We start from the raw sequence: 24,370 nt of genomic DNA, 5'->3' as shown, positions 1-24,370 counted from the left end.
GCCTGCTTTGTATTTTAACCACCTGTGCCTGTTACCTTGACGTGATTGTTTTGCCCATATGCCTGATCATACCTGACCATTCTGCAGTGGCGCAGCCAGGGGGGGGTCAGAGGGTCAGCTGACCCCCCCGAAATTTCTGTCAGGGGCCCGCTCGAGAGAGAGAGAGAGAGAGAGAGAGAGAGAGAGAGAGAGAGAGAGAGAGAGAGAGAGAGAGAGAGAGAGAGAGAGAGAGAGAGAGAGACGGGGCCCGGGCCCCGGGTGGATGGGGCCCAGGCACCCGGGAGATTGGGCCCGGGCCCCCTGGTGGATGGGACCCGGGCCCCCTTGGATGGGTCCGGGCCCCCCGGGTGGGTAGGGCCCGGGCCCCGGTGGATGGGGCCCTGGCCCCCCGTTGGATGGGTCCGGGCCCCCTGGGTGGATGGGTCCCGGGCCCCTTGGGTGGATGGGGCCCAAGCCCCCGGGATTACAGACCCCGGGCCCCCGTGGGGATAGGGCCCGGGCCCTCGGGTGAATGGGGCCCGGGTCCCGGGTGGATGGGGCCGGGTCCCCGGGAGAACGGGGCCCGTGCCCCCAGTGGATGGGTCCGGCCCCAAGCCCCTGGGAGTACGGACCCCGGGCCCCGAGGGGACGGGGCCCGGGCCCCCGGGAGAACGGGGCCCGGACTCGGAGCCCAGGTGGACGTGGCCCGGGCCCTCGGGTGAATGGGGCCCGGGCCCCCGGGTGGATTGGACCCGGGCCCCCGGGAGAACGGGGCCCGGGTCCCTGGTGGACGGGCCCCGGAGCCCCGGGTGGACGGAGCCCGGGTCCTCGGGTGGACGGGGCCCGGGCCCTCGGGTGGACGGGGCCCGGGCTCTCTGATGGACGGGCCCCGGAGCCCCGGGTAGACGGGGCCCGGAGCCTCGGGTGGACGGAGCCTGGGCCCTCGTGTGGACGGGGACCAGCCCCCTGTGGATGGGGCCCGGGCCCCCCGGGTGGATGGGGCCCGCTAGGGTGACCTGCTTGCTTCGCAACCCGAATGCGGGATATTTTCGATCGGTGGGCGTTTGGTTGGTCTTGTGTCCGTGGGTCATGTATACATTTCGGTCGGTTGTCTTTTGACGGCTAAGCATTTTGTTTTGGGAAAAAAAAATCCATCGCATCGAGGTGCTCGTGTCTGATAACCATACGTCTACTATAGAACTTGCCAAGTGTATTTTATAGCATAGGTTGACGTAGGTCATTGAAAAATGAGAGCCATAGATGAATTGCCATGTAGAGGTTTGAAAAATTTATATTTTTTAAGAATACTGTTGCTCGTCTTGCAAAAGCGATGATTGGATCTTGGACAAAATTGAATGCTCTTTCCAACGATGCCATTTTTAATTGTCTAACGTATCAGGTTGTGCAGCAAAACCCGTGTAATTAAGTAAGTCATGAACAAATACCATTTTCTTCAGTGATTTGTTCCACATTGTTTTTGATCAATTACCTTTTCACAAATTTTCCTTGAGAGGCGGTACATTTCTCTTGCCAACAGGCGTTGTTTGAACCCGCTCCGTCTGACAGTCACCCGAAATTAGCATTAATTCCAAAATCCGTCCGAAAGGTCAATTTTTCAAGCATAAGTGCCCTCACGGGTGCACGTGGCGCGTGCCATCCCTGCACCGCTCACCATTCGATAGCCCGTTCGATCCTCATATACGATACTCTGTAGTGATGTCAATTACAGAAAATCGGAATACCGATGCCAAACCAAATACCAACCAAAACCATGGGGAAATACCGAAACCAAACCAACTTGGGAACATGAGAGAAATACCAACTTTTTACCGATTTCTTAGCCTTTTATGCATTAGTGAGGATTCATGATACCAACAAAATACCAAACACATTAGGATTGAAATACCAAATACTAAGTTGGTAGGTATCGGTTTGGTATCGGTATACCAAAAAGTTGGTATCCGATTGACATCTCTAATACTGTGTTCCCCATGCCGATCGGACCCACGGTTACCGAGATACTGCACGGGGACCGGACCCGTGTCGGGCAAATTTAGCCATTTTTGCCCAATTTTGCAAGCCGATTTATACATGTAAAGTCTATGACGCGACTTCGCACTTTTTGAGCACGCGCCATGTGCTCACCACCGGCCCGATCGAGCTGAGACTCCTCACAGGCACGTTCCCCATCCTTGTTCTATAAGTTGCGCAAAGTTTAGCGCACTATGTAGGTGCAACGGTCTGGCCTGTACCTACCCCGGGATAAGTAACACCATGCCGGAACCACGGTAACAGACAGAATCTACGTCACCACATCACCACACCACAACAAACCTGGCCCAAGGCAATACATGACCCATGTGAACGCGAACCATCGGCGGCTCAGGCCATTTTGCGTCCTTCGACGGCACAAGGGAGGGAGGTTACGACCCCTTCCTCGCGTTTGGCCCATGATCGAGCTAGAGCTTCGCGGAAAAAAAAAAACGAGCGTGTTGCCCGTGACGAGAGGAAGCCGATAGTACCCAATTCCAAGGTCCTAGGTCATTGGTCGACCTTCCAGGTCAGGTCAATGACCCAAATGTCGGGAAAATCGGGACCTGTTAGAACGTCGTAAAATGTGGCTGCTATAGGGTATTTGTCGGGGTGCTGATCACGAATATTATGTTAGTTTTGATCACAGATGATGTCTTTATGCATTTCGGCCAGGTCGGGTCAGGTCAGGCCATGTCAACCAGTAGGGGTCCTGCCGGGTATTCGTAGTACCTACGTGTCAACCGCCTCCGACAGCTTCGTAACATGTTACGAAGGCACCAAAACTACTTCTGAAATGTTCAAATGGTTGTTAAAATCGAATTCAGCTTTAAAAAAAAACTAGCCTAGAAACATGCATTACTTGAAAAAGTGTACCGAGGTCATCATAAGTCAATGACCTGACCTGACCTGACCTTCAGGTGACATTGACATCACCCTTATGCATGGGAGCAACATCAAATCACATGTTTGAACAATTGAAACCACGAAACTCGAAAGGACTGCAAACGCGCGGCTAATGCGAGCCGGCATACGCCGAACCGCGATTCTGGCCAAACATGGTCTCGGAAAGTAGGTCAAAGGTCATTTGGGTCAGGGTCATGAAATATCTAGGGTAGGTAGGTAAATCTTGTCCGACAGAAGCAGGCAACAGTTCCGATTGCATATATGCTATGCATATTGCGGAAGGGGCACTTTTCGGCCTCGAAAGATACAAATTCATACGTCATAGTAACATATTTCTGTTGTGGTCAATTTGCGTAAAAATTGAACACCGGGTGATTACCGAGCTATTGCTCTATCCAAATTTTCTGATTCATACTCGCTCAGGGTTATCGTGCAGGTAAAGGGGGCCCGCTCAGCAGATTGTGTATGAAATATGGAGAGATTCTGAAAAATGAGTGGGGGGGGCCCGCACACTAGGGGGCCCGCTTTGGAGGCGATGACCCCCCCGAAACGAAATCCTGGCTGCGCCACTGCCATTCTGCACTCCCTGATTCATGATTGAACTGAGTCCTGTACACACGATGCCTCAGTCAATTGCACAGTTGAAGCAGAAGCGGGGGAGATGTTTGGCAAACTTGACCAGGACAAGGAGAAGGGCCTATGTTCTGATAGACAACAGAGGTAGCCGGACCCACCTGATTTCTATCATCTCGGAGCTGGACAAAGCACTTCAGCAAGTGGAAGAGGCATCTGATAATATTGCATCCATGCTGACGTCAGAAGATGAGCTGGAACAGGTGAAGGCATATCAAGCAGAAGCTGATCGGCAACATGAGGAGGCAGTCAGTAGAATAGAAGGGTATCTGAAGGACAGAAAAGACGACCCGGCATCTGAAGTGTCCGGACAGTCACATCATTCTGAGTCATCTTCGGCAGCCTCACGAGTAGCAGAGGTGGATGCCATGGTGAAGAAACTGGAACTGCAGCAACTGCAGAGACGACTCAAGACCGAGGAAGAAGACCAGCAGCTGCAACGAATGCTGAAGTTACAGGAAGCTGAAGATGCTCAGGCTGCAGCAGAGTTGCGTGCAAAGCTGTTGAAGGAAGACTCGCTCAACTGGGACAGACGTGAGGATTTCGGTGAAGCCGAAAATGAAGAAAATGAAGAAGCCACTGGCACTACAGCTCTTCAGGTCTTCAGGAGCGGTGGTGGTATGCCAGGGACCCAAGTGCAGGGACCCAGCACCGGCACCGCTGCTGTTCACCAGGCCCAGGTTGGTGGTGGTGTGCCAGGGACCCAAGTGGAGCAGGGACCCAGCACCGGCACCACTACTGCTCAACGGGCCCAGGGCAGTGGTGGCACGGGCGCTTTCCAGTCTGGACTGCATGCTGAGGCTGTGCGTCAGAGTCTCCCTCGCCTGAACCTGCCAAAGTTTGGAGGTGAGCCAGCTGAATGGCCAAAGTGGTCAGCTCTCTTCCGAACAATGGTACACAACCAACCATCCCTGACTCCAACTGAGAAGATGGTGCACCTGCAGGCCGCCGTAACAGGTGTGGCCGAGCAGGCCATCAGTGGGATGCTGTTCGATGGGAGGTTGTACGAGGAGGCCCTGAAGACGCTGGAAGAGAGGTTCGGTCAGCAGGAGGACATCGTGCACGCCCACCTCCAGAATATCTTCTCCTGCCCTAACCCATCCCACCTGGATCCTGTGTTACTGGAAAAGCTCCATTCATCAATCCACTGTGCCGTAGTCATATTCAAGAACTTTGGCTATGAGGGAGATCTCAGAAGCTATGAAAATCTCAGAAGGGTAGTAATGAAGCTTCCTCCGGAGTTAAAGCACGAATGGGGAGCGCACGTCCTCGATCTGACCCAGAGACCCAACCTCATCGACCTAGATGTCTGGCTTCAGAAGAAGGTGCGGGTAGCAGTCAACTATGCGGCTGTGTCACAGCCAAGGAGGACTCCGAAAGAAAACAAGCTGAAGCCAATTCAGAAGACTGCCCAGCAGAGGAGCACTCTGGTCACCGACGCACGGACAACAGGAAACTGTCCATGCTGTAAGGAACGGCATGAGGTGACTGACTGCCCTTTATTCTTGCAGAAGGCAGTTGACGAGAGAGCGCGTTGGATCGCCGAAGTCGGGCGCTGCTTCTATTGCCTGCAGACGGGGCACGGCGTGCGGCGTTGTCGTTCAGCAAAGCCATGCGGAATCGACAACTGCACGATGAGGCACCACGCAACACTCCACGGCAGCAAGAGGGTCGGCAGACGGACCAGCCGTGAGCGCGTAGTCGCTGCAGCGTCTCTGAAAACCGATGATGTCACGACACTGCTGCAAGTGGTGCCGGTCACCATCCTCGGCAGCAACGGCGAGTCCAAGCAGGTTTGTGCCCTGTTGGATCCGGGTTCGCAGACCTCGTTGGTGTCCGAAGATGTGGTGACCGAACTGGGTCTTCATGGAGAGCGGCAAACCCTCCGCCTGCAGAGCGTCGAGGGATGCGGACCCCTTCAGACCTCAGTGAAGCTGAAGCTCGAATTGAAAGCGTCATTCGGCGATGGCTCAAGTGTGATAGTTCCTGAGGCATTTTCCGTAAAGAAAATCAACGTCACAGTACCTGAGATCCCCCACAAGATGCCTGACTGGAAACACGTGCAAGATCTCGATCTGCCAGACTGTTCCGGTAAGACGGTGGAGCTTCTTCTAGGAGCGAATGTCCTCGAAGCTCTGCTACAACTCGAAGTGAAGCAGGGAAAGAAGGGCCAACCGGTGGCGATCAGAACTGCCTTCGGGTGGACTCTGGCCGGTTCAGTGAAGGGATTTATTCCTGAGCGGAAGAGGCAGGTGATGCTGATCAGCAGGAAGTCACCAGACGAAGACGAGATGTCGAAAATGCTACAGCAGTGGTGGACCACTGAGTCCTTCGGGTGCAAGTTTGAAGGCGATGACGCCAAATCTCCCGAAGACATCAGAGCAGTGGAAGTCATGAAAAACACCACACGCAGACTGGACAATCGTTATGAGACGGGGCTCCTTTGGAAGAGCGATGAAGTACACCTGCCAGACAACAGAGCAGTAGCCGTCAGCCGCCTGCATTCACTGGAGAAGAGCCTACTGCGGAAACCACAGAAAGCCGAGGCGTACAAGAAGGTCATGGACGGATACGTTGAGCTCGGGTTTGCACGCAAGCTGGAGACTGAAGAGGAGCAAGAATCGCATCCCAGGACCTGGTACCTCCCTCACCACGGTGTGACGAACCCAAGGAAGCCGGGGAAACTGAGGGTAGTATTTGACGCTGCCGCAACGTGTGAAGGCGTGTCGCTGAATGACATGCTTCTCACGGGACCCGACCTCTTGAAGAACCTTCCAGGCATCCTCTTAAGATTCAGAGAAGAACCAGTAGCCCTGACTGCTGACATTGAAGCCATGTACCACCAGGTCAGGATCATACAGCGAGACCAGGCGGCCCTGCGGTACCTCTGGAGAGACCTGGACGTGACGAAGAACCCGGAGTGTTACACTATGGAAGTTGCAATCTTCGGAGCCAAAAGCAGTCCAGCGTCGGCCAGTTTCGTCCTGCAGCAGACGGCCAGAGACTGCAGCAGCAGCACTGCAGCAGGACAAGCAGCTAAAGAGGCAGCATTGAACAGTTTCTACATGGACGACTTCGTGCACGCTACAGAAACTGAAGATAAAGCTGTCGAGATGCAGACGGAAATGACAGAACTCCTGAGAAAAGGCGGGTTCAGGCTAACGAAGTGGACGACGAACTCGAAACGAGTCATGGAACAGATCAAACAGGAAGAGCGAGCTCAAGCTGGCACGACTCAGAGTGTGCTGGGCTGCACATGGAACACGGCCGAAGACACGCTGGGAGTGAGAAGCATCGACCCACACGTACCAGAGACGAAACGTGGAGTAGTTCGGGGAGTCGCTCGTCTCTACGACCCCCTGGGGCTGCTATCGCCATTCTCTCTGCAGGCCAAGATCCTGATCCAGCGCCTCTGGGCAGGTAACTACAGCTGGGACGATCAGCTGGGAGAGGAGGAGTCGCGGATCTGGAAGAAGTGGCTGGGTGAGCTCCCTTCCACGGAATTGATGACCGTCCCGCGGTGTTTCTCAGGCACAGAGATCAGCTCGGACTGTACCAGAGAGCTGCACATATTCTGTGACGCCTCTCAGCAGGCGTTCGGAGCAGTGGCGTACGTCAAGACGATAATGCCCGATCGCCCCAGTATCTGCTCCCTGGCCATGTCGAAGACGAGAGTGGCGCCTCTCAAGCAAATCTCCATTGTCAGGCTCGAGCTACAAGCAGCGGTATTGGGAGTCAGATTGGCCAACATGATCCTGAAGGAGCTGAGCGTCAAGGTGGAACGAGTTCTGTTCTGGACGGACAGTACTGTTGTGTTGCAGTATGTGAGGAATGACAGCCGTAGATTCCACACCTTTGTGGCCAATCGGGTGGCCGAAATCCGAGAGCTGTCTCGTCCAGATCAGTGGAGGCACGTCCCGTCCAGCTCGAATGCAGCTGACGTCTGCTCCAGGGGAGCCTCTGCCACGGATCTTTCCGCAGACTCGCGCTGGAAGGATGGTCCCGACTTCCTGCTGAAGGACGAAAAGCACTGGCCTGAGAACCCACCGTGCAAAGCTGTATTGGCGGACGACCCAGAAGTAAGAACAAATCAAGTTCTCACGACGAAGCCAGCGCTCGAAGTGACTGTGCTTCCTGACGCAGGGAAATTCTCTTCATGGACGCGCTACCGAAGAGTTGTAGCGTGGATGCTACGATTCGTGACGAACTTCATCGCATCAAACTGCCCGTCTAAAGCTGACTGGAAGCGCCAGGGGCCGCTGTCAGCAGACGAGATTCAGGAGGCTGAAAAGAAGATCGTCTTAGACTGTCAGGCGCGGAGCTTCACCACAGAAGTAGCCGCTCTCCGGAACGGCAACCCAGCGGGGTCTGAGGGAAGACTGACTCAGATGTCGCCTTTCCTGGACGGTGATGGCGTGCTGCGCGTCGGCGGGCGCCTCAGCAAGGCTCCAGTGCCCTATTCGACGCGTCATCCAGCGATCCTCCCGGCCAGAGATGATGTCACACGCCTGATCGTGACGTACAACCACTCAAAGGTCCTGCACTCGGGTCAAGAAAGGACTCTGACAGAAGTACGAAGAGCTTACTGGTTCACAAAGGCTCGGTCAACCGTCCGAAGAATCTTGCACCAGTGCACCGTATGCAGAAACAGAAGAGCACGTCCGGAAGTCCCGAGGATGGCTGACCTGCCAGTCGGAAGGTTCAACACTTCAAGAGCCTTCAGCACAGTCGGTGTTGACTATTTCGGACCGATGATGGTGAAAAAGTTCAGAAAGACCGAGAAGCGGTACGGTGTCTTGTTTACCTGCCTTTCAACGCGCGCGGTGCATCTAGAGATCGCAAACACTCTAGATACTGACAGTTTTATAATGGCCCTGAGGAGGTTTTCCGCGCGTCGAGGAAAGCCAGATGCCCTGTTTTCTGACAACGGAACGAACCTGGTAGGAGGAGAGCGTGAGCTCCGGGAATCGCTGCAGGAGTTTAATCAGGCTCGCATTTCGGATCATCTGAGCCAAGATCACATCAAGTGGATGTTTATGCCTCCCGGAGCAAGTCACATGGGCGGCGCCTGGGAAAGACTGGTCGGTAGCGTCAAGAGAGCCCTGAAGGTGACGATCGGATCGCAATGTGTGAGCGACGAAGTGCTTCACACTGCGCTACTTGAAGTCGAGGCCATGGTCAACGGACGGCCTCTTACATATGTTAGCCCTGATGGCACTGACGTAGAACCACTGACACCGAACCATCTTCTACTGGGGTGTTCAATCGTCAACATCTCGCCCGGAGTCTTCCAGCCCTGCGAGTTGAGCAGCAGACGGCGTTGGCGGCAGTCACAAGTTCTGGCTGACCTGTTCTGGAAGCGGTGGCGGCGGGAGTATGTTCCAACTCTGACGAGCCGTCAGAAGTGGCTCCGCAAAACAAGAAATCTGCAAGAAGGTGACGTCGTCCTGATGGTTGAGAGCGATTCGCCGAGAGGATTCTGGCCTCTAGCCCGAGTTGTTCGAGTGTTGCCGGGCTCAGACGGAACCGTCCGATCGGTTGAGCTGAAGGCAGCGGGGGGAGGCACTTACCACCGCCCCGTCAGCAAAGTGTGTCTGTTAGAGGAAGCTGAGTGAGTGTGGTGATGACTGCTGATCGCTGACATCGTGTGCACATGAATCGTATCTATCCTCATGTCTATTTTCCTTAACTTCCTGTTATTCTGTCTTTGTTCCTCCTAGGATGTCATTCCTAACCCTTCCTGAACTGGAGAGGGACGACTTCTGGATGCAGCAGTCCTGGACGACGATCTGGTGGACTGCAGGAGCCGGCATGCCTCCAACTGCGGGGCTGGCGACCTGGCGGAGTCGGTCGCGGCGAGCTGCTGTGTGCGTCGCCTGCGGAGTCGCCGCCGGCGCGAGGTCAGCTGTGGCGAACTGGTCTGCCTGTGGAGTGGCCGCCGGCACGGGGCGGCCCCGGCGAGCTGCTGTCTGCTGTGCCTGCGTCGCCTGCGGGGTGGCTGTGGGCACGGAGTCGGCCGCTGCCGATTTAGGTCGCTCTCAGAATAGTGACTTAGTGATTACGCTGACTGCGCATATCAGGCCGGAGGCGGTGCGGGTGTTAAGCCTGACCCTAGCGGCGTCTCCGGAACTGCGGCGAGCTGCCGGTTGCGGCGGCTGGTGCTTTCGGCCACGGCGCGTGGTACTGTCTGCTGAGCCAGAAACGGGAAGGTCGGCTGCAGCGAGTCGACTGGTCTCCCTGGCTGCCGGCTGAGTCGTGGACAACCGTCGACAGTTGCGGTGGCAACGAGACTGATGTGTACCGTGACTACCGTGCGCGATCACTGACGCGTGTGTACCGTGTGCGATCACTCAGGTGACGTTACGTCACCGGGGGGAGGATGTGATGGTCCTGAAGCGCTTCGGGACCGCCTGTAGCATAGATGGCAGCATTGTTCTCGGCTGTCACCGTAAGGTGCTGCCACCGCGGGTGTGCGGTCGTTTTGGGAACTGTATTACGACCAAGCTGCGTTAAATGAGTGATTTATACTATCTCGATTAGTATTTCACATTGGAATATCGCAGTGAAATTATTTGATACGTTTTCTCCAAGTGTGACCGATTGCATTTGGTCAAAGGCATATTTAAATCTGTTTATTGTCGGCCAGTTTCGTCTGCCCATACTTGTTATTTTTGCGTGTCACCAGCTGACCGGCCTTGTGCGCAATTCGACACGAAACCCGGCGAAGGAAGACACCTTGGTAGGTTATTTGGACATTTTGGACATGAAATGCTACTTGTCGCTTCGTTGGTTGTTGATATGCACTAATTAACTCCGGTGTGAGGTTCAAAGGTATTTAGTTTGGATATATGCCCATAGATATTTCAGATACTGCTGATACCGAAATGAATGAGACGATTTATGGCGCACACCGGTGTAAAAGGGCCTGTTATTTGTGTATTTTACAGGAACCTACAACTAAAACTGCTCATCTACGATCTATCAACAAACTACAGACTGCATCTGTCTACCGTCCATATGTCTCCTCCATTCTAACGCCCAATACATTTATTTCCATTTATCAATCTTTTATCCTTTGTAGCGTACCGAGCTATATCGCCGATGGTGTCGACAACAGTAGCCTCATGAGTGGGACAGTGCATAACGCCTGGAAACACGCTCTGGTCACGGCTCTGCCAAAGACCGGTGATTTGAACGATCCTTCCAAATTTAGACCCATCTCTGTGGTGCCTGCAATTGCAAAGATAGTTGAAAGAATTGTCCACTCTCAACTTAGTTCATATTTTAGCCAACACGATTTATTCTCACATGCACAGCATGGCTATCGAATGCATTTTTCCACTGAGACCGCGCTCACCGTCATCATTGATAAGATCCTCATGGCCATGGACGCCGGTGATATCGCATTGTTAGTTCTGATCGATTTGTCCAAATGTTTCGATGTTGTTGATCATCAGCTGCTCTTATCCAAACTCAAAATGTATAACGTAGACACCACATGGTTTGAAAGCTATCTTAGTAAACATACACAACAGGTTCAGATTAAGCATCCTTCCGGACACACTGTTCGCTCTCGCAGCCTCCCCAATGAGATGGGCGTTTTCCAGGGCACTGCTCTGGGGCCACTCTTGTTTTCAATTTTTTCGAACGATCTGGCGTTGTATTCAGGGGACGCTATGGTAGTACAATATGCCAATGATACGCAAATCTTAGTGACCGGAAAGAAAAACAAGCTACAGCAACTTGTGACAACCATGGAAAACACCTTATCGGTCGTGCTTGATTGGTTCACTAGCCACTCCATGAAAGTAAACACAGCTAAAACACAACTGATTGTATTCGGTACGAAGGCTATGCTGCGTCATGTGCCTCCTGTTAGCATTAAGTTCGGCTCAGCTGTCATTACTGAGAGTCCCACAGTAAAGAACCTTGGCGTGGTGATGGATAGACACCTTACCTTCGAACCACACGTCGATCAGCTTGTAGCGAGGTCAACAGGTATACTGATCGCCCTGTCTCATGCCAAACATGTACTTCCCAAAGAGACGTTGGTTCGCATCGTCAGCGCACTTGTGCTCTCCTCTATCAGATATTGCATCGCACTGTATGGCACTTGCGGTGTAACGCAGCTCCACCGAGTGCAAAAGTTGATCAATTTTTGTGCGCGGATTGTGAGCGGAAGGAGGAAGTACGATCACATAACTGATGTTGTAAAGGACCTTGGTTGGCTTAGGGCTGATCAACTGGTCAGCTATCACACTCTCTGCCTGCTGAAGAGAGTCATGTTCACGGGTCAGCCAGGTGATATAGCCGCGATGCTGACTACTGCTGACCATGGCTATGATACGAGACAATCTCACCAGCTAAGGCGCTCACATGCTGTAAGCACCTCAGGAGTCCGCCGATTTAGTTTTAGAGCAGCTGATTTGTACAACCACCTCCCACCCGATGTACGTAATGCCCAGCATATCTATCAGTTCAAGCGCCGTCTTAAAGATTTTCTTCTAGACGATGATATGATGTGAGGCGATGATACGGATGTGTCTGGTTGGCCGATTGACCTCTGACCCTTGTGGTGGTGATGTTGTGTGTGTGTGTGTGTGTGTTTTCATGTCATCTTTTATATTATCTCGTTTTATGTCCAACCTTTTTATTCACAAGACGTGTAACTTTTAAACAGCCACTGTAAAGTGGAAAGTTGCTAAATACATGAATGAATGAATGAATGAAGGTTAGGGAAATGTTCACCTGTATTTAAAGCCTAAGGCGTTGCAGATAATGCGATAATGGGATGTCGGATGTCTGTCACTAAGTTGCTGCCGATTTGTACATCGCTATGCAACCATCGAACAACGCAATAATAAGTTAATTGCCTTCGCTTCACATCATAAGGCTCGCTCGTATTTCAATTACCCTACATCGAAAATCCTATTTGTTACTTGTTAGGAATCGTTAACGTTTGTTCGAAGCACGTGTGAGTAGTAGGTTTAGGAGTGATGGTCCTCTTGGTCCTATATACAAGAGTCAACAAGAGCATAACATTTACTTGACCATCTGCTGCAATTGATTCATAGCACGTGAAGCGTCAGCGAGTCCTTTACAGATGGCAGGGGTGTCGTTTGTACAGAGGTCGCTGATGGGCACGGGTCAGTGCCGCAGTCGTGGGCGGAGCCTAATGTTATATGACGTAGAAAGCCTCTATCCAGGATGGAAAAACAGTTAACATTACGAGTCAATGACAAGTGCCACAAGTATTTAAGTTACAACAAAATGTATTTGAAGAAAAAGTTTCGGCAGGTCTTGAAACAGCTACTTCCTAAATATGGTTGAAATTATTCCACGCATTTAAAAATAATCGCGAAAAAATAGGGTCTCAAGGGGTCTGGCGTTAACAGTAGTGCTGTTTCCGCCCTTACCCTGCTCTCCTTGTCCAAAAACTCTTCTTCGAGTCTCTGGCGTGCTACGTCACATGCTGCCTCTGTCGGTACCGACGTGAATAGCGCTTTTACGTCATGGTTTCATCGTCGCTGAGCGTTACCCCACGTAAACTCTCTTTGAAACCCACCGTGTCCTTAACATGATGTTCGGACCTGCCCACAAGAGGAGATAGGATGCCTGCTAGGTGTTTCGACAGCGCGTACGTCACACTGCCTATGCTCGACACGATGGGTCGTAGCGGAACTCCCTGCTTGTGCACTTTCGGTAGCCCATAAAGCAACGGCGGAGTCGGGTCCGACGGGTACAGTTTTACATAGATACGTTTTTCTGTCCAGCTTGCCTCATGGTGTGTCGTTTCGGGAACTAGCGAATGAAGTTTAGTACCGCCGTTCACCGGTGGATGGCGCTAGCTGGTAGTTTCGGCGAAAACTCCGTCTGAGATGTTTGAAGGCTTCCCTTAATCCCTTGTTCAAACATGGACCCCGTCAGCCCCGGCAGAGGTATTTGTCCAGTGTACACCGCACCTGAGGACGGGTCAGCTGAGGGAGGGGAGTCACTATTGTGGCCTGAGGAATGCCGCGCCGGTCGGGGGACGGGGTCGGGAGGAGGGGGGGGGAGGGGCAGCGCCGTTATTGCGGTGACGGGCTGGCTTGTCGCCTGGCTACGTTCAGTCGGCGAGGCGCTGCGCATGACCCGGGAGCAGCTGAGAGTCCATATAGACAATTGGCCCGTTTGTAAGCACGAACACTTGAAATATTGCTGGTGCAGAATTTTAACATAGAGACGATGTTTTTTTGTGTGTGCCAAATTTTGTGTAGGTAGGTGCATGTAGGGAATTGATAGAAGGCTATTGTAACAAAGGTTTCAAAAAATCGGTCCAAATTTTTTTGAGATATCGAGGTTGTAGTGACATCATGATTTAAGTTTTCGACAAAAAACGACACATGTTTAAAAAATCATGGTATAAAATCACAGAATAGACATACAGACATGCCGTAAACGTCATTGGACTGCCAATACCATGAGCAATCAAATTGCCATCTTCGATTTTTGGTTACCTATCGTTCTACGGTTTCCAAACTATTGAACGGAATCTTGGCAATTTCTCGTGACTACTTCCGCACGACCATGATGCATGCATTTCATAACCCGCACCCCGCTGGGGGTCCTAGAATTACACGCCCTGCTGGTGGGCGGGGGTGTTTGAACACCCCCCCCCCCCTTTTTAACTCGGCTCCTGGGCCATGTAGCGATACGGGGAAAGCGACGTTCGAAAAAGCGTAAGGAATAATGGCGAAATTACTTAGGTCAGTTTTCGGTCAGGTCAAAGGTCAGGTTACCAGAAGTGTTTTGGACCCATGCTACTGAAAGCCCATTTCATGTGTTTGACCTGACCTTGACCTGACCTGTGACCTTGAAATTCAACTTTCAGGTACTCATCGGAAGTGTCTCGTCGCGTTCTTTCGTTTGCCTCTCGTCCGTTTTGTTGCGTCCATTGGTTCTTGAGTTATCGGCTTGGTAGCTCTATTGGTTCCCGAGTTGTGCGCCGCTTTTTGAAGAAAAAACGTTGACATACCTAGGCAAAATTTGACCTTTGGCGACCGGACCTTTCACCTGACTTAAAAAACGACAAACTATTTTCTTCATTATTTTTACGCTGATTTGAATGCCACTTACCGCGTGTCACCACGTGGCCCAGGAGCCGAGTTAGACGTGTGAAAACGCCCCCTCCCCCTCAGCAAGACACGGAAAACTATGACCATCAGCACGGCGCGGGTTAACTTGGCAGTTTAGCTTATCCGCCCCCTTCTAGCCAAACGCTCATCCACTGTTTTAGCCTACGTCAGGGGAGCTGAGGACGCCGAGACCCCGGACCTGGTGGCCGCCGTGGCCCCTGATGCAGATTGATGCCGAGTTACATGCTATCGAGGACATCACCGATGTACCCGGTCAATTTTATTTCGCCGCCGACCTGAATATTATATGGATGGTGTTGGTCTGGCAGGGGGTTTGAGTGACTTTCTCTGTGGCCATACTGTGCTGTTCGCCCGAGAGCTACAGTGGCGTCACAGAGAGCAATATTTTTATTATTATCCCTTCCCACACACTATTCATTTTATTACATGACCGGTGTTGGCCCACCCCAACACGCTGATAAATATCGTTAAATATGTCGTCGCTCAGAAGAAAAATGACAAAAGATTCAGACGCGCGGATTGCTATTGGCAGTTGTCATGGACTAACAAAAATTATGTAATCCCTCAGAATGAATACCTAATTTAATATTGATGAGAAACCGTCAATGCCCCCAGGTACGGTTCCGTTTTTGGTGAATAACTTCGCAAAAAACGGCCGCAGAGCCGCGATGTTGGCAGCATCGTGTTCGCCTCGTTCAGGCGCGTCGAATGGTATACTTTTTTGTTTGGGTGAGGTCAACTTAAGGTGTTGACCTCAGGTCACGGTCAGGTCAGCGCCCCCAGGTCACGACATTAGTCGAAGTAGGTAATATCGCATATCATTCGATTCGGCAGGTCTTCCTGAGTCCATTGGTTGCTTTCCCGATTCGCTAGCTTAAATTGATCGGGAGTTATTGACGAAAAACTAATATGACCCTAATGACGTCATAAATGACGTCACGCAAGGTCAACATTGCAAAACTGACGCATGTTACCTTGCAAGGAGTGCATCAAAACACGATTCTGTGTGCTTGAGATAGTTGGAGATCGTCCCCGGCGCCAGAATAGCAGTTTTCATTTTTCCCCATTGACTTATTATGGTGAGGTCACGAAAATGACCTGACTTAATTGACCTTTAGGAAAAATCCGAGATATACAAGTTATGAGACTCATAATGGATATTAGATCCTGCAAGTTTCATTTCCCTGTAAAAGCTCCTCTGGCAGTGAGGGCGTTGCGAAGTTGCGACATCTGACGACCGTGCAGAGGCTCACTTATGACGTCATAGGTCAGTTACCTGACCTGACCTGAAAATACGGTTGGTGTCAAAAGATCTGGCTTGAATCAAAGGTCAGGTATGCTAAGTTTCAGCTCTCTATCGCTAGCGTGTTCGGAGCTATCGCGAAAAAAACCTATGGGGGGGCGGCACCTGCCCCCCCCCCTCGGCCGGCCAGGTTTAAACGTGTAGGTACTAGGTAGGTACTATTGTAGGGAAGAATGGGGTAATCTAATTTGGCCTTTTTTTTAGAAAACGATGTAGCTTAAAATTGACGATATATTTCTGCATTTCCTCAACGCTGGCAGGTGTCTCATTCATTTAATCTTACTGGACAGTAAACTTGAAATGATCGAGTAACTTTCGTATTGAAGTTGTGGTGTATTACAAAGGTCTTTAAAGCGGCTAAATTACCCAACCAGCAGGGTTATTTGGCCGGGGGTGTGGGACATTTTCGCTGGTATTAGTTTGAAGTCGGGATTTTTTGTCATAGGCGAGTCAGCTTCAGATTAAGCAACGGCGTGTGTCCTATGACGCAGTTGACGCATTTTGGAAGTTGACAGCGGTTATAACGGGTGTCTACTGTCTACTAAATAATTAGAAAAAGTTTAAAGGCCTATATCTCGGTAATTACGTAACTTAGATCATTCAAAATTCGCATGCGGATGCACCTATTTATTGGTTATCAAGAACCTTTGAAGCAACGCACTGAGTTCATCTCCTAACGTGAAACAGTGTTTCACGTTAGGACGCACGAGCCACCCGACCCCCTCGATCAAACGTCGCGGCACCTCCACGTTAAAAGCGTATGTAAAAATCAAAACGATTGAACTGTGATATTTGCTCGATGTGTGCCTCTTGTTCTCCTTTTAGACGCTGCACAGTGGCCCTTTTTCAGAATTAGCACGCATTAATTCCCACATTACCTGCAAGTGGTGCAAGACATCACCACGTGATCAAGGACGTATTTCCTGCCAATGCAAAGAGAAGAAACGAAACGAACTGCCCAAGGAGATTCTGCCCAACAGCGACAGGCCGCTCGGCCCAAGATTTGGCGCACGTTCCCACGGCTCGCCCGCCGGCCTAGGCCGCTCCGAACGCAAGTGTGGCGAGCCCGCCAGCCGACCGCGCTGCACTGACCGCCAGGACGCCCCAGGGCGTCACGTGACCGCATCTACAGCTGTTGCCAGCCACCGTTAGTCGGCCCCGGCCGGGCAGCAACTAAGGTCAGCGCGACGCGAACAATACAAACACATAGGCGCTTTTGACGTTAGATCTTAAGCCGACCACGGGACTTGTGCGGCTTGGACATCAAACGCGACAAGAAATCGGACAGTTTTTCTTGAGCACAGCGTTATGCCTAAATGACATTTCAATATGCACATCTTAGGCAAAAGCCAAGCCACATTTAGGCGCACACCAGGTGACACCAGCTTCGAGCCAGTTCAATGAGCTTAGTCGTATCGAACAGGAGCCACAGCCGCTCGCGGACTGAACGGGCTCACGTTATCCACCGTAGAAGCAAAATGGCGCAAAATGGCGCGATGCCCTTTGGTGGACATGGTCAGAAGAGATCGGCGATTCGAACGATGTATAATACGATATGTCCCAGAGTGTGCTACTTAACATAAAGCTTCATATGTATGCCGCCATCTCCAGTTAATAATTGTCCTGTTATTGTGTTCACAATATTCGGCAAAAGTGATCAATTTAAGTTTATACAATGGAAATTGTGGTTTCTAGGGCTTCTACGTAGACTCAGCTTCACAGCCATGCCACTAATTTTTAATATTTTCTCACCGAAAGCCTTACAAATTGATGTTCATCTCACCCTACTTTTTAGGGTCCGCCGGTGGTGTCCGCGCGCCTCTCGACAAACTTCGATTTTGCGGTCAGTTTTACCAAAGATAATTATTTTTTAGGAGGTAAAAATGGCACCATCGGATAGTTTGGAATGTTTTGCACACGATTAGACTGCTTTTTACTCAAAAGAAGAGAAAAAATATTTTGAATTTATGCGTGCTAATTCTGAAAAAGGGCCACTGTGCGCTGATGACGGCGATTTAGCCGAAACGCGTTCGTCTATCATTTTTGTTCCGTGTTATTATACTTGTCTCAATTGAAATACAATTTTATTTTATTCACTAAAGTACATGATGTGGAGTTTGCTAATGTAATAATTGAATGAGGACTTTACTCCACAAGAAATCGTTCGGGTCGAGGCTTTCGAATTGTATTACAAAGCTTCGTCAGCGTATTGTAATCGGGTTCGGGGGTATCGGTCGCAAAATTGAGTGTTTGACCGAACCCGAACCCGATTAATTAATTGACCGAACCCGATTACGATACGCTGACGAAGCATTGTAATACAATTCGAAAGCTCCGACCCGAACGATTTCTTGTTGAGTTAAATCCTCATTCAATTATTATATTTCATTTTATGTTACGCTGTTTTTCCATTTACTGATTTTAAGCCTGTCTTTGCCTGTACCTAAGTGGAGATAGCTCTGTTGGCGATTATGCAAATAAATAAGTGAACAAACAAATAAATGAATAAATAAATAAAACAGATTGTAGTAAACTAGATTGGTGCAAAGGCATAAATTCGGGACATGCTAGAAATTCATAAAGTGAAGCTGTTATGGAGTTTTTTGGGGTACCGATCACGTATTTCATGTTAGTTTTGATCACAGATTATGAGTTCATGCATTTAGGCTAGCTCGGGTCAGTTCAGGTCAGGTCAACCAGTAGGCGTCTTGCCGACTATCCATAGTAGGTGTCAACTACCACTGACGGCGTCGTAACATGTTACGAAGGCACTAAAACTACTTAGTAAATGTTCAAACGGATGCCAGGAACATGTAAAACTCGAAAAAGTAAATCAAGGTCCTCAAAGGTCAATGACCTTGACCTGACCTTTACGTGACCTTGGCACCCACCGTAATGCATGGGACGAACATCATTTGACATGTTTGGACGTTTACAACACAAAAAAAGACTGGAAACGCGCGGATAATATGATCTGACTTACGCCTTATCGCGATTTCGGTCAAACATGGTCTCGAGAAAAAGGCCAGGGGTCAAAGGACATTTGGGTCAAGGTCATGAAAGAAAAGGAGTATGTATAAAATTAATCAAGTCTGGGGTACTGAAAGTTTCGTCGCAATCGCCCGCTTTTTGAGCGAGACCATTCACAAAAAAAGTAAAAACCGGGGGGCGGGTCCATCCAACTATACCCCTACACATGCGAGGGTTAAAACACTAAAATAAAGTCATGATATGAACATATTTGCTGTAAAAGAGATTTTTTGTAGATTTAGTCCATATGACAGTGTTCGCCACGGGCCGCAAAATCCCAGTCCAGCCCGGCCCAGGCCCATGGGCTGACAGCCCGGCCCAGCGCGAACACATGCATAGTTATAGAAGACATAATTGAACACCAGCTATTACTGTATTTAACCCTCGCCCGTAAACGCCGATCTGCCACCTTCGCCCATGCAGGGGGGGGGGGGTTGGTGCGACCCCCCCCCCCTTGGCGTTTGAAAACGGAGCGTCGTAGAGCTTAGCGGAAAAGACCAACGGATTGCTCTCGCCGAGATCTCGCGATTGGTGGTATATTTTTTGGTCCTAGGTCAACATTTGACCTACTTTTGACCGGTCAAAGGTTAAATTTTCGGAAAAATAGACTTTTTCAAATTTTCCGCAGCGATTGCGGAAAAAAGGTGGGAGATATCGACTTGAAACCTTCACTATCGTGTTCCTTGATCAATTCTCTATCGTTTGGTATGTATTTCGTTTCCCTAGCTCTAAAAATGGCGCGTTGGGAGCGCCGGAAGTCGGCAAGGTCACAGTCGGCGGCAGAAATTCGAAAAATCAAAATTTAAATTTTTGAAATCTGATTGTATTTTTGGATTTGGGATGTCCATTTGCTCCCTATAGAAGCTAATATTGCTGCATATTCCCATTGAGGTGACAAGAATTAGCAAAATAGTGGTTCGGGCGCTTTTCAAAAATAGTACCGGACGCTGTTCCTCTTGTGACGTCATAGCTCCGTGACCTGACCTGACCCGGTCAAGTTTCTTATACCATATGATAGCCAATACTTGCCCCAACATGCATGGGAAGTTTCATCACGATCCATCAACCGATGTTCGTACCACCGGCAGGAAACCTCGGGCGTTGGCACTCAGTTTGTGAAAATCCGGCCGGAGGCTGTTCCCTTTGTGACGTCATAACTCCGTGACCTGACATGACCCGGTCAAATTTTTTTATCAAAAGATGCGCAACATTTGCCCCATAAGGTACCCAAAATTTGGCGGCGCTGCGCGCCGCCGTTTTTGCACTATTTCCGAAAAACCTCAGGGGGGGTTGCACCAACCCCCCCTACATGGGCGAGGGTTAATGGGAGCTTTCGAAAGCTATGCAGCTTTCTTCGTCAGCCTTGGTACAAAACACTAAAACAGATCCATATACAATTGAACAGTTACATTAGACACCACAAAAAGCGAAAATGGCGCATCTGGATATTTTTTGAAAAACGTTCTCGCTGTTTCTTTTCGATCGCGCTACCATCAAGCACGTCACACAATAACAATACACGCACATGACAAAATACCACACATTTCAGTCTAACACACAATAGACATTTGCGACTGGACGAAGAAAGCTGACGAAGAAAGCTGCATAGCTTTCGAAAGCTCCCATTAAATAAAGTAATAGCTGGTGTTCAATTATGTCTTCTATAACTATGCAACCGTCCCAGCTAAATAACAATATTTACAACGAACACATGCATAGTAAAATTGTTAAAGCCCAGCCCGGTCTAGCCCGTCCAGCCCGGACCAGCCCGTCAAAAATGAATGGATTAAAAGTCATGGACACCAAACAGGTATTACATGTCACCCATAGGTGCAAAGAAACAATCTTTTGGGAGCAGCATACACAATGCACATTGGACATATGTGTTTTCATTCGTTTTTTTTTTTTTAGTCTTGCACAGTAATAAGCTAGTTGTGGTTTTTAGCTCAACCGCGAACCTCTGAGTCCACTTTACAGTCCTTGGCCCAGCCCACCCACAGCCCATCGATTATTTATATTTGAGGGCCCAGCCCAGCCCGTGACCCAGCCCAGCCCATGACCCATTGGGCTGGCCCGGCCCATGGCGAACACTGCCATATAAGTCCATTCGCCAGAAAGCCCGTCGTGAAAACGGCTATTTTTTCGGCAGACAGGCTTCCGCTTCGGGTATGATTTTGAGCCATTCAGTTAGCGATGTCGATTCTCCTCCGGAGTCGGAGTTAGTAAGATTTTGGTGAATCTGGGTCCAACTCAGAGTCTACTGTCCTGGCTCAGACCCATGCTAATCTTGCTCCACCCCATCATTCAGATCGCAAATTCTAAGATCGATGGAGATCCTATATGGCGATAAAAACACGCATCGATCTAATGCGAAAAGGCTCCAGACCGGTCACACGTGGAAGAAATTATACCATGGAGCAGTATGTTTTTCCCTGGCGGCGTTTCAAGCGAACAGTCCGGTTACCTTAGTGTTCGCGCAAGTATCTCTAGGGGACGGATTGTTGACGACACGTGCGAAACGTCAGAAATTAGTGGAAAAGCCTGTGTGAATACCACCGTCACTTATTTCCCTTCTCAGTAGCAGTAGCCTTGGCAGTAACAGCGGGAGGTCTGGGAGAGGGTCAAAGCGTCCAACCCTTCCGGCGCCCGTGCCTTCGCTACCGCTTCCAGGAACACGCGCGCGGCCGCTATTGTGCGCCCGTCAAACCCAGCCCGCCCTTTGACAGCGGGCGGGTCATCAGCGGTCCGCCTGCGTCCCTTCCTGTGACGTCACTATGGTCCTGGAACGCAAGCGAAACGTAGCCCAGCGAGAGCGGTGCATTGTTGTCATTGTTGTGGGTACATAGGCATTAAAAACAATCAGTTCTGCTAGCATCATGTCTCTCTCGTCCAATGGTGTAGAATGGTGTGTAATTTGACCTCCAAAGATGAACATTTTTTAAGGTCGAGCTCATGACCTGACCGGTAAAACTCATATTGCATCCCAATCGATTGCCTATTGTAAAACTGAACGCATTGCAGCTGTTTATACTGCTCTTCCACGTCTCCATCATATGTCAACTGTCCAAAAGTGCTTTTTTCAACTGCTTAACCCTCGCCGGCACGCGGGGGGGGGGGTTATGCAACCATCACCTAAGGGTTTTCGCGAATAACTCGCGTAAAAAGCGGCCGATCGCGACGAAACTTTCAGTCCCTCGCATTGATCAATTTTACACCTACCCTGAAAATTCCATGACCTTGAACCAAATGACCTTTGACCTGTGACCTACTTTCCGAGACCATGTTTGGCCGGAATTGCGATTCGGCGTACCTATGTCGGCTCGCATTAGCCGCGCGTTTGCAATCTTTTTGTGGTTTCAAACGTTCAAAATGTAGTTTGATGTTGCTCCCATGCATTTGGACAGATGTGAAGGTCACCTGAAGGTCAGGTCAGGTCATTGACCTTTGGTGACCTCGGTCCACTTTTTCGAGTTTTACATGTTTCTAGGCTAGTTTTTGGAGCTGATTTCGAATTTAGCAACCATTTGAACATTTACGAAGTAGTGTTGGTGCCTTCGTAACATGTTGCAAAGCTGTCAGAGGCGGTTGACAGGTATTACGAATACCCGTCACGACCCCTACTGGTTGACCTGACCTGACCTGACCCAACCTGGTCTAAATGCTCAATGACATCATCTGTGATCATAACTAACACGATATTCGTGATTGGCACCCCGGGAAAACCCCATAGCAGCCACACTTCACGACTTTCTAACAAGTCCCGATTTTTCCGACTTCTGGGTCATTGACCTGACCTAGAAGGTCAATCGATGACCTACGACCTTAAAATTGGGTATCATTGGCTTCCTCTCGTGACGGGCAACACGCTCGTTTTTTTCCGCGAAACTCTAGCTCTCAAAGGAGTGCAAGATAGAAATATCCCTGCACTGCAGACCCGTTGGCTAAAACCTCTACTAGAAAGGTTCAGATCTTTCAAAACTGCTACTTCAACAAAACAGCTTTCGCGTGACACGCCCCACCATGGGTGGAGCTTTTCAGGGGAAGTTGGTGGGGCAAAAAGGCATCAAACCTACAGTCTACACTGTCCGACTGTGAAGTTGATTAAAAATGAACACTGAATCAATTCCTGTCGTTGCAAATGTAACATTTTGCATAGCACGACATTCCAAAGCTCCTCAATGATTGATTTGAAAAGCAACAAAGTCCTGTAAATCAGCTTAAGTCGGTGGGGCAAAACACTTATTGGTGGGGCAAAATGGCAAGTTGGTGGGGCAGCCGCCCCACCAACTGTACAGGAAGCTCCGCCCCTGCGTGCCACGACGATCACCTATGTATGTAGATGTATTAACCCTCGCACGTGTGTGTGTGGGGGGGGGGGTCGGATGGACCCCCCATGGTTTTTCGCGAATAACTCGCGCAAAAAGCGGCCGATCGCGACAAAACTTTTTGTACCCTCGAGTTGATCAATTTTACACCTACTCTGAAAATTTCATGACCCTGACCCAAGTGACCTTTGACCTGTGACCTATTTCTCGAGGCCGTGTTTTACCGGATTCGCGATTCGGCGTATGTCGGCTCGCATTAGCGCTCAAACAAACGCTCAAAACGCTCAAACGCTCAAACATGAGATCTGATGTTGCTCCCATGCATTTGGGTGGATGTCAAGGTCACCTGAAGGTCAGGTCATTGACCTATGGTGACCTCGGTTCACTTTTTCGAGCTGTACATGTTTCTAGGCTAGTTTTTGGCGCTGAATTCGAATTTAGCAACCATTTGAACATTAACGAAGTAGTTTTGGTGCCTTAGTAACATGTTACGAAGCTGTCAGAGGCGGATGACAGGTACTACGAATACCCGTCACGACCCCTACTGGTTGACCTGACCTGACCTGACCCGACCTGGTCTAAATGCATCAAGACATCATCTATGATCAAAACTAACACGATATTCGTGATCAGCACCCCGAAAAAAACCTTAGCAGCCACACTTTACGACTTTCTAACAGGTCCCGATTTTCCCGACTTTGGGTCATTGACCTGACCTGGAAAGTCAACCAATGACCTAGGACCTTAAAATTGGGTATCATCGGCTTCCTCTCGTCACGGGCAACATTCTCGTTTTTTCACGAAGCTCTAGCTCTATCAGGGGCCAAACGGCAAGGGGGGTTCCAACCGACCCCCCCCCCTACACATTAGAAGCTGGCAAACGCCGCACACATGCGAGGGTTAAGAGCTACTAATCATGGGGTAGAAGAAATAGGCTTCCCAACAAAAAGTGCGGCAGGTCGATCAGCCCAACCACCGCAACGGATACTGAGACATGAAATATGTGCGGCTCTCAAAAGCGTTACAGG

General features: G+C 50.2%; 1 protein-coding gene across 1 annotated transcript; it reads left to right on the top strand.

The window, feature by feature from the left end:
• Window positions 1-3,722: 3,722 nt before the first annotated feature.
• On the top strand, window positions 3,723-14,895 carry LOC122386992. Its single transcript, XM_043376769.1, has 2 exons — window positions 3,723-8,097; window positions 14,825-14,895. Exons 1-2 carry the CDS (start codon window positions 3,723-3,725, stop codon window positions 14,893-14,895), a joined length of 4,446 nt encoding a protein of 1,481 aa, XP_043232704.1.
• The last annotated feature ends 9,475 nt before the right edge of the window (window positions 14,896-24,370 follow it).

This window comes from Amphibalanus amphitrite, unplaced genomic scaffold (assembly GCF_019059575.1).
Source record: "Amphibalanus amphitrite isolate SeventyFive unplaced genomic scaffold, NRLGWU_Aamphi_draft 000269F_arrow, whole genome shotgun sequence".
Classification (NCBI taxonomy): domain Eukaryota; kingdom Metazoa; phylum Arthropoda; class Thecostraca; order Balanomorpha; family Balanidae; genus Amphibalanus; species Amphibalanus amphitrite.
The sequence above is the reverse complement of the archived record's forward strand: the minus strand, read 5'-3'. Positions and strand labels throughout refer to the sequence as shown.